This window comes from Pyxicephalus adspersus, chromosome 11 (assembly GCF_032062135.1).
Source record: "Pyxicephalus adspersus chromosome 11, UCB_Pads_2.0, whole genome shotgun sequence".
In the NCBI taxonomy this organism is placed as follows: Eukaryota; Metazoa; Chordata; class Amphibia; order Anura; family Pyxicephalidae; genus Pyxicephalus; species Pyxicephalus adspersus.
This window is the reverse complement of record NC_092868.1, coordinates 17,910,681-17,922,147: the sequence shown is the minus strand read 5'-3', so window position 1 is coordinate 17,922,147 and position 11,467 is coordinate 17,910,681. Positions and strand designations below refer to the sequence as shown.

General features: G+C 36.5%; 1 protein-coding gene across 2 annotated transcripts in view; it reads right to left on the bottom strand.

Annotated features, from left to right (window-relative positions):
• Positions 1–3,157: 3,157 nt before the first annotated feature.
• EPS8L1 (EPS8 signaling adaptor L1) overlaps positions 3,158–11,467 on the bottom strand; it is a 77,458-nt gene continuing 69,148 nt past the window's right edge. Inside the window, exons 16-22 of one of the 2 annotated variants that reach the window (XM_072425859.1) lie at positions 10,617–10,666; positions 10,395–10,491; positions 7,677–7,823; positions 6,795–6,906; positions 5,936–6,116; positions 5,054–5,186; positions 3,158–4,532 (exon numbers count right to left, since the gene is read on the bottom strand). In XM_072425859.1, coding sequence (XP_072281960.1) covers positions 4,458–4,532; positions 5,054–5,186; positions 5,936–6,116; positions 6,795–6,906; positions 7,677–7,823; positions 10,395–10,491; positions 10,617–10,666 — 795 coding nt within the window. In that variant the 3' untranslated portion in view covers positions 3,158–4,457. The remainder of the gene's footprint in view (positions 4,533–5,053; positions 5,187–5,935; positions 6,117–6,794; positions 6,907–7,676; positions 7,824–10,394; positions 10,492–10,616; positions 10,667–11,467) is intronic. The other variant, XM_072425860.1, reaches the window with a different exon arrangement.

Here is an 11,467-nt window from a genome sequence, read left to right as displayed (position 1 = left end):
CTTGGGAACATGTAAGTTTATACCATCTCCTGTCTATACCTTTTCTCTCTACCAAAAAACTCTTCACTTTAACCAAACTTGGTTCAGCTCTTGCATTAGTCCATATGTCTCTCCTATGCATTCGAATTTGAGTCAAACATAAACAAATTTTATTCAAACATATGCTAAGCTAGCAGCCTATAATGATCCTATATATATGGTGTACAAAAGATTGATTGTCCATACAATAGGATAAATTCTTAATTTTTATCCTGAACACACTTATGCATTATATTGACTATACAATATGTGTGTGTGTATATATATATATATATATATATATATATATACTTTTTTGTTACTATTTTATAAAATACTTTTCCAGATATTTCTCATTATTCATACCTATTTCCAACTGTATACAAACTGTGGCACTCTAGAAACATATTGAATATTTTATTATTGTTTCCTATTTTTTGATTTATCATTGAATAATAAACCAACATTTATTTCACTGCCATAAAACCCCTCTCTATGTTTTATACTATACACTTTGGACAAAACTGTCCTAAAACAATCTTCACTGTTTATTTGTTACAGAGGACAACAGAAACATATGGTCATATCTTATAAAAGATGTCCTAGGTCAATTACATGTATGGACTGTCAGGCAGCCCCTACCAAAACATAAATATTAATTATTAATTAAATTATGAATGAAGATTTTCTGTAGAAAAAGATTTTGCTTTACTTTGAATGACTGAACTAATATTTAGTTGTATAACCACTGTTTCTGAGAACTGCCTGAATCAACGAACTTCGGGCACCTCTCCAGCCCAGGACAATTGGACTACATTTTAAAATTCTTCTGCATTTTTTGGTTTTGCCTTAAGAAACAACATGTTTTATGTCACCCCACAGGTTTTGTTTTTATTGGATTATGGTCTGGGGATTGGGCTGGCCACTCGATTGCTTAAATCTTGTTGGTCTTAAGCCAAGACGTTGCCCATTAACTGGTGTGTATGGGGTTGTTGTCTTGCTGAAACCAATTTTAAGGGAATTTCCTCTTTGGCATATGGCCACATGACCTCTTCAAGTTTTTTGATGTATTCACATTGATCTATGATCCCTGGTATGTGATAAATAGGCCCAACACCATAGTATGATAAACATCTTTATATCATGGTGCTTGCACCACCATGTTTCACTGTCTTCACAGTGTACTATGACATGAATTCAGTGTTTGGGGGTCATCTGATAAACTGTCTACTGCCCCCAGACCAAAAAAGAACAGTCTTGCTTTCATCAGTCCACAAAATGTTGCGCCATTTCTCTTTAGGCCAGTCAATGAGTTTAAATTGTAATCTCTTCAGCACATGGGTGGCTCCTTGCCGATAACTTAGCTTAATTTGTTATTTTCTAATTGTAACAGTACTCACAGGTAACTTTAGACTTTTTTTAATCTTCCTGGAGCTGATCATTGGCTGAGTCTTTGCCATTTGGGCTATTCTTCTATCCATGCAAATGGTAGTTTTCCACTTTCTTCAACGTATTTCAGGTTCTGGTTGCCTTCTTAAAGCATTTGAGATCCATTTAGCTGAGCAGCCTAATTTTTTCTGCACTTTCCCTCTCCAATATGACAAAATGTGACAATAATCGGTCCCCTATTTTTTGTGAACTGGTCCCAAAAACAAAGTAGGTCAGTAATTTGCTGAAGGCATGTTCAGTAGCTCATCAGGTGCCACATAAATTCAGTAAGGTAGTACTGGTTGTCCATCTGATAATTTATAAAGTGTTTTCTTCAGTTAGTTTCAGTGTTTCAAAGCTCTGGTATGCCATATTACAGACTGATCTCACAACCTACCAAGTATAGCAGGTTTAACAAGCATTGCATGTTCAGTTTGCAAATTCCAGTATTGGCTGTTTGTGTTTTTATGCCTGTTTGGACAGCTTTCAGGCAGTACTTTTTGTAGAAGCAGCATACAGTTTCAAGCTGTTCTACACCAAGGCAGAGCCGAAGATTTTGAAATGATACACATAAACATGGACAATGATACATTTAAAGTAATTATCAACAAGGTTATTGTCATAATTTTTTTTTTGTAATGTTATCCTTGCATGCCTATGAAGAACCGTTACTATTCTACATACTATACATTCTACTACTATTTTGTTTGGATATTGAACTTGATATCTATAAATTATTTAAAAAGATGGGAATATACTTTAAGTATTTTAAAGTAAAAGTAAGTATTAAAAAAAAGCTCTGTTTTAAAAAAAAGAGAAAAGAATGAATGCTCTGTTTTCCTGCAATCACTCCTGTTTTAATTAGAAAAAAACAAAACAAGCTCCTGCAGAAACAAACACTTCGGGGAAAGTAAATTGCCTGGTTCCCTTTCCCATGATTTGGTTATTCCCTTGACCTCCCACTTACTGAAAGATAGTGACATTGAGGCAGGCGCATCGAACAACTGACAACATCAGCAAACCAGGAATCAAAGACCCCTTAGACGTTTAGGTTTCAGCAACAAGTCAATTTGAAGACTAAATTTGCCAATCTATTTAAACTGTCGGTTACTTCCAGACTGCATGACTTCTAGATGTTTCGCCTGTCCAGCATGGTTTTTGACAGGTTATTGTAGCTATGCATACTAATGCAAAGGTCATTTAAGCCAAAACAAGATCCAGCACCCCACAGCTCCTGAGAAAGCGACAGTTGCCATGATTTTCATAGAATCTTTTGTACTGCCCAGTTCTTAACTTAGCGAAGTTTGGCTTACCCAGAGGGCACATTGTTTTTCTTATGCAACAGAGGATTTTCTGTTTGTTACAGCAAAAGAACTACATTTATTTCTACCCAGACATTTATATTCAGTAGTACTGTGACACATGTACTACTTGCAAATTCATATTGCTTATTTATTGGTGTCTAGTATGCATCTAAACAATAACTTATATTAGCTATTTTTAATAATATTACTGTAATACAGGTCATGCCAGCATGTGACTCCAGTTAAGTGTCCTGGGTATTGGAAGTACAGAGCTCACTGTGATCCAGAGGTATGGGTTGGGGTATACAGGATCGTTTTTATGTGATTTTACTGTGGGTTAATACAGTTATAATAGATGTTCAGAAAATTAACCACTAGTCAGTTCTACAAATAAATGATTACAAAAGTACAGAAATATATAAACCTTTAATTTTACGTATTTAAATAGACAGATATTAAATACAATATGAGGAGTAGCGAATGCATAAGATTCCTCCAGAGTAAACCTGACCCATGTATTACAGGATATATGGCAATCCTTGCAAAGGAACGTGACAAATTTACAATCAGGTTTAATTTACATCACTTCTTTCACACTTGCTGGTGATTACAGTTACTTAGTCCATACATATCCTGACATTCATTTGGTTGAAGTGTCCACAGAAGGGACTTGTTCAAGGACACCATGATATATATTTTTTATATATAAAATGTTAATGTGGAACATTACATTATCTACCCCAGTTTTTTTATAATCAAATTACGTTAGTAATAAAGAAGAACTTGCAATTTTAATGGTTTTATTTGTTAGTCCATCTAAAACTGATTGCCAAGGTCTGGTGGTTGTTGGTGTGTTTAAAACCCAAGATCATAGTGTATTGCTCCAAGAGTTTTATAGACTGATCTCTGTACTTGAATTTCAAATACACATCATCACAGGAATGGAGAATGTACCAAGTGTATGGTGTTTCCCCTGCTTGGCTTTCCAGGGGCAGGGATTAAGGTCAGGAACCCACCATTCAAATTTGAAGATATAGGGTTTGTCTACATGAGCATTTATTTTTGTCAAAACAGCTTTTCTCCTCATTCCAATTTAATGTTAAAACAAAAGTGAAGCAATTTAAAAGGTAGGGCAGAAGCTATTCGGATAAAAATCAGAAACATCTTACATTCTGGCTAATTGTACTGGATACATGCTTCATTTACCCATCTACAAGGGCTTAGGAAGCAAAATGACTGATTTATCAGATTAAATAAATGAAAATATAATTTCAGATGGACTGACCTTTGAAATCAATATGTATATTGATAATCATATACCCTGAAAGAATAACATTAAAAAACACTGTATTTCAGACTAAAAAAAGACAGTTGGAAGTTTAAATAAGAGTTCAGAAGTGGTTGTAGATGTCCATGTAAATTCTTCATGTTTGGAATGTGCAATAAATCATAGTTTTATAGCAAGCTTTCCCGTTCAGTTATCAGCAGTCCACAGATTAGTAAATGCTTAAATCCAAGATAGTTGACATAGTTCTTGATGCAAAAAGGCCTTTACCTTTACCATAAATTATCTTTACCAGCAGACATACTGCAACAGTCTTTGGTACATTTATTTAGTAAAGTATGACATTTATTATCTGAACAAGTGCAATAAAAAAAAAATCGCTTTTGAACTGTATATTTAAGCCTAGGTCTTTAGAAGATGCCCTATTGAAGCTCACTGTCCACCTTCTTCTTTTGCCTTTCCATTACTGCTTCCAGCTCAGAGATCTTCTTATCATCCTAAAGAAGAAATATACATGTATGTAGTTAAGTGCACTGTTATTTCTACAACAGTTGTCAGTAAATGTGTGTGATTGGGAAGAAGAGGGAAACTGGAAGCCATTGGAGGGAGCTGTTATAGTAAAAGTGACCAGGTTCTAAACTAGTTGATAAATGTTGTGCCCAGAATTACCTAAGTTTGTCTTTAAATTGATTTCTGTGTTCCTGTGGAGCCCATTTTGCATTGGAACCCGAATTCCTGCCAATGGTCACATTAGGTCCAACCTCTACATTAGTTGCATTATTATTATCCAGTACTTATATTGCGCCAACATATTATGCAGCGCTGTACGAAGTCCATAGTCATGTCATTAGCTGTCCGTCAATGGAATACACAATCTAATGTCCCTACCATAGTCATGTCATTACCACAGTGTAAGGACAATTTGGGGGAAGGCGATTAACCCAACTACATGTTTCTGCAACCTGGAAGGAAACCCACGTAAGCACAGGGAGAACCACACACACACGCGCAAACATACCTCAAGAAGAGCTTTCTGTACCATGACCTGGCTGTATACCCTGGCACCTTCCTCGGAGCTAACAGCTTTAAATTCATCTTTTTGTAGGGAAAACAGTTGAGCTCCATTTAACACTCCCAATGATTTTACAGTCCTGCAACAAAAACAAAAGTATACTTATGTATTTTCCAGTCTTGGAGAGCTTTAATAAATCAGGCCCAAAGTATTAATTAGTGTTAGTGGGTTAGTATGGGTGTCAGCTAACTAGCATTTTCAGAAGGAAATGTCAGCAATGACAGCTTGTGCGTTTCTTTAAGCACCGGTTATCCTAATGAATTTTACCCAATTTAAAAAGCTGGGGATGATTCTCACTCTCGAATGAAGCACATTTAAAGGTCCCTATTACCTGTATTCCATGATCTCCAGAGAACTTCAGGCTCAAAGTTAAGTAATGTTTAGACTATTTTTTGCAAGCAGTTTTGAGAAGTTTTATTCATTATCCAAGGTGAGGGGGTTGGTATCTGGAACCCCCCTTCCTATTAACAGACACCCACAACACCTTCCCAACAATGGTCCTTGCCACTGTTGGCCTCTTTCTTTTTTTGCAAACCATATTCTAGAGGACTTTTTATGGACTGTGGAGTACCCAGGCTTTCTGCCCCCATTTCCTATTCACAAAAGTATTTTATCTTACTCAATCATGATATGAATTTTAACAAGCCACACTTAAAAGCCACACAGCTGGTCCTACTGGTCAGGTAACATGATGTTTTCTATTGGTAAACTTTACCTAATAAAGATCAGGGTTTATATGTTTGTTGATTTATGCAATTTGTGGCAGTTTGACAAATTATGCATCCTTGATAATTTACTGTTTAAAGACACATGGTTAATGACACTTACAGTGTGTTAAAGCCCTTTGCCTGCAGCCATGCAGTGACCTCAGAGGGAGTGGACTCTTCATTCAGTGGAATCGATGTGTCCAACATTCGCTGTATGCTCAGAGTCTTATTTGGTCCTGTCCGGCCATTTGCTAGTCTCAGCAAGAGCTCTTCATTCATGCTATTTATTTTGTCAAATTTATCTGAGGAAACAGGAGAGTATTGAAAGAAATACAACTATACAGTGTCTGCTATATGATTATATGTTTAGATTATGATTATATGATTACACATTTTACAACACATAAATCTTTGTCTATTCTGTCATTAATCACATATTTATTATGCATTCCAGATATGTGTAAGGCAACCAATTTATTCAGTCTAAATCATGCCCAACATGTATAATTCCAGTTCAGAAAATGTGATACAAACATATAATTATGCCAAGTGGCTGTACCACGCATTATTACATTTAGAAATCAATCAAGGATATTAAACCTTTACCAAAGAGACAAAATTAATGACATTTACAAACTCCAAGGTTTGTGGAATGTTTACACTCCTTTGCAATAATTCTAATAACTGTGTATTGAAAGGTGTAAAAAAAAAAAAATGCATTAATAAACCTTTTGGAACTGCAATCTGGAATTGCTACATATGAATATTAACTGAAATACACAGACTAGAACTGTTTTCCCTGAAGGTAGTATGTCTGCGAATAGCTCCAAACTATATCATTCGGTACCAGCCTCACCATAAAATTATTATTCATATTAATTTAGGGGTATTTAGTCTAAGTCTATATGCTTGATATGATTAGTTGCAGTGATATTTACTATACTATACTATAGTATACTATACCACTACATTGCTCTTACCTTGTTGTACATGGTTCTGTTCAGGTTGCCGACTGTCCACTGTATTCCATTGTGCCTGACTAATCATATTTGGTTTTGTTGGTTTTTTAGGGGGAGTTGGTGGTTGCGATTTCTACAAAAAAATAATAATGACACATTTTTGGTAACCTTTATAAATCAACCAATCAAGCAATGTTTTTTTTTTCCTATTTTGTATCTTTTGTTTTGTGCTGTAATTTTCATAACTTTCAAACAATAAAACGGATCTAGTAGGTTACTAATAGGGGGCTTTGGTCACAGTTTCCACAATACAGGCCCTCACATAAAAAAGACATTCATTACAATATTAACTCAAAATATGTGCTGCGTTAAAATACACTATGCTTGTTTTTTAACAAAGGAAGCCCTGAAAGAAGCCCTGTTTAGCAATTCACAGCAACCAATCTAATATTTTATTTGAAAGTATCAATGAATTTGGATTGGGGACTATGGGTTCTTGATTGTTGTACAACTTTATTTCTCACTTATGAATCACTAAAATATGGTCTTCTGATAGTGAATTTCTTTATTGTGTATCTCTACCTGAAATAAAAAATTTAAGAGTTGTCCCCAAAAATATAAGTATTTAGAAAACTTTCTTTGGGGACACCACCACTGGGACAGAAAGTGGAGCTAAACTTCCACAATTGTACAAGGCTTTATATTAATAATAAATAATATATAATAATAAAATAATGCTTTACTACTCTTTCCAGAATTAGTGAAAATGTTTTGGCTATACATACACTTTAAGTATATCTAAAGCAAAAGCATTTTGTTTTTGTTTTGAATAGAATATGGAATGCATAACATACTTTACCAATACAGAATAGAACAGCATGATATTCAATAGCTTGTTTATACCTTGGTTGGACTTGATGGCTGGATACCATTTTGCTTGGCATTGTTAAATTCTGCAGCTGAAACTGGGGAAAGTATGTTGTATGGCACATACCCAATCTGTCCAAATCGATTTTGCACTTTCCACCATTTTTTTGAGTCATCCAGAACCTTTAAAGAATAGCAGAATACTTTTTAGAAAGTGCGACATATTTTAAAGTCTGTAGAGATATGAATTCCTTGGTCAGCTAAGTAATTTCTTAGATCAGTTTGTTCTGATGATGTGTGCTTTCTGTGCAGGACCTGGAGATTTTGGCCACAAGGATGATGGGAGAATGATGAATAAATATAAATAGAATGTTCAGAGTTGGGACATAGTTTAGGGGTAAGCCTGGTGTAAGGCTTAGCTATTGATAAGCAAGATGCTCAAAAAAATTAGAATTTTTGAAATCATTTTTTCAAGACCTGACTGAGGTTCCCTCTGCTATTTCAGATCCAGTGGCTCTATCTTTTTAGCTCAAACCAAACATTATGTAACTTAATGAAATACAGCAAATAATGTTTTCAATATTCAGGCAGTGTCATATTTGCCAATTATCTCGAGCAGTGGTGCCCAACCTTTTTTCATCTGGGGGAAACTGTTGACATTCAGATAAAACTTGCGAGCCACAATGCAAATAAACATTTAAGATGTATGTTTAAAACTAGAAACGTTTTAATTTAAAATGAAATTAGATTGAAATGTTTCTAGCTACTGTAATATACATACACCAAATAAAAGAAATGACAAATCAAGAATTTCTGCACACACTATTTGATGCCCATCCTATTAATACAACACTATGTTAATAAAAACACAAAACTAAAGCTATCATACAGTGCTAACCTGTCATATATTTCTCCCTACTCACCATTCCTGTGCAAATATAGAAGAAACTACACCATACAATGTTTCCTGTCAGTTATAGGGGGCCGCTTTCCTGTACCCCAAAATATCTGCATATATGAATATGAATACTTCCAGAGAAATGCAATTCATGTGACAGATAGCCAGGGGGTACATGTTCTTAATATACTACATCTTGAGGTCTCCACATCTTCCCATTACTAAGAAATTACAGTTCACTGAAGGTGAGTAGAAGATATGTGTGACAGGGTAGCATGGTATGATAGGTATAGTTTTTCTTATCTTGTGATGGCGCTGCAGCAATAAAATTTTACGGGAAGTCAGCCACAAGAGTCCCCCACTTATCCTACATTTTAATATACCTTAACCTCCCCTTTCAGGAATATTTGGGGTTCAAAGAACATAGGCAGACATTTATATGTGACACCATAGTGAAGAAATGAGGGGGAGTTAGCCACAAGAGTCCTGTACTTGCAGTCACATTTGTCCTTTCTTACAGAGTAATTGGAGTTCAAAGAGTGAGGGGATAGCTATATGTGACAGGATAGCATGATATGTTGGGTATAACATTTTAACGGAAAGGGGGGGAGGCAAAAGGGGTTTCCTACTGGCTTCCAATTTTCCAGTTTTGCCAGCATCCCTCCGTTCCAGTGAAATTGGGGTTCAAAGAAAGTAAGTGGCCAGCTATGTGTAACAGGCAGCTCACCAGCCGCTTAGTCCCTTGCTTTGCAGTATCTGCAGATTGCCCCTGAGCTAAGGTTCCATGGCATGGGTAAAGGGTAACGGCACTGCAACCTCACCGCCAACCTGAACACAGCCTTGAAGTTTTGTGGACTTCAATGGGGGGACCACAGCACACTGACAATTGGCAGTACCCCAATTTTCATTGCCATAGGAGTGGCCCCCAGGGGGTCCCAAACATGCAAACTCAATTTGGGGATCCTGGTCTTCAAATAGCCCTCCCTAACCCCCCTAGCAGTAATCCCAAGTGTGAATCAGGGTGGATTTTTCATGCAAAAAGTAATCCCAAGTCACACTGGGGGTCGTTTAAAATATTAAAAAAAAAAAAACACCTTTTTCTGTTGTCATCCCCCGGAGTCCTGCTGGTTCATGCAGGTCCCTGGGACACGTCTTCTACCTTCTATCTTCAGCCAGCGATTGCAGAGACGATCCCCGGGGTTTCCCGGTGACGTTGTTGCGGACGGGAGGAGCGACATGAATTTTAAATATTTTGTATTGGATTCAATACAAAATACCTCTATTGAGTCTAATACAAAGAAATATTGATATAATTTATATTTATATTAGTGTTATATCGAGTTATATTGAAGAATTATAGGCCTAAAATGTAAAATAAATTTCCATGCAAAAAAATGTAACGCTTTTTGCATAGAAATACAGACAGAATTAGAACGCTAGGGGGGTTAATGTGAAAGTATCCCTGAATGTTATGAGAATTTTAAGCTTGGTCCCCTTTGTACCCTGAAAATGACTCATTTCTATGATAATCAGTGTAGGAGATATGAAGGTTTTTACATGGAGATAATGACATCCGCATGGACACAGCTCTTATGCTGCTGCTGGGATTATCTCACAGTACAAGGTGGACAGGGAGCAGCCACAGCTGATTGCCAAGTCTACAGTACAGGCCCACTCTCAGGGAGCTCAAACTGAGCATGCTCAGTTAGCTCCCTTTTCTGGCAGCACAATCTCAAGACAAGGAGCCGAGGGAACAGAGTGGGAATGGGGAGAGAGATGGATGTTGCCTGCGGGCCATAGGTTGGGCACCCTTGATCTAGAAGAATCCATAGAATTTAATTGTTCATAGTACCTACCTGCAACACCTCTCCATGTAACACTGACAGCTCACTACTATTCCGTGCAACAAAATCATACGTGCAGCTGACACACTTGCTATTTGTTTCTTGGTGGCTGCAAAGTAATATTAACAAATAAACAAGTGGAATTAAAGTGTTCACTCATTCAAAAAAAAAAATCAAACATACACTAGAACAAAGCAACACAAACAATCAAAAACCTTCTTATGTATAACATACCCATTCAGAACAGGTGGTGGGGGAGGCTGGTTTATCTGAGGAGCTGATTGCTAAAAAATTAAACAGAATACCTAATGATATAACTAAATATAAATAAACAAACCACACTTTTATAGTTGTAATCATTTATAGTTTAAATCACTACATTTAGAATCATAGACATGTTTTTTTAAGATGTTTTATATATAGGACATGATAAAAAAATATCAATAATGTATCTTTTTAAAAACAGGAATTTGGTTGGGAAATCTAATTTCATAAAACAAGGTTCCTTACAATGTTTACTTTTCTAACTTTATTAATCATTATAGAATCATTTCTGCACTCAGTGTCCATAACAGGAGGTTCAATGTTCCTTAGAACCCCACCCCCTACCCTATAGAAAAAGGCCTTCTTACCATAAAGGCAAGCAGCCTTATTCTTCTGATAACTTTAAACTCTGAATGACTTGTGTATGCTAGCTAATCACCTCTCTACATAGCCAAGTCAATAATATAGCATACAATCTAAATCCCTGCACAAACAGCAAATTTCTGTTGCCTCCTGCAGCATCATTCAGCCCCCAACCATGTCTCCTCTTGAGCCCCTATACCCCACAGTATCTCTCTCAGCCTCACAGCCTTAAGCTGCGTACACACGTCCAATTTTTATCGTTGGAAATGAACGACGAACGAACGACGAACGACCGATTGGCCAAAAATCGTTTGTAAAAAAAGTAACCAACGACGCCGACGAACGAGGATAGTCGTTGGAAATGAACGACCGGACCGGCGGATCGGATTGGACGATGATCGTTGACCATCGACTATCGTGTGTACGGTCGTTCAGTGATCGTGCATGTTCTGAGCATG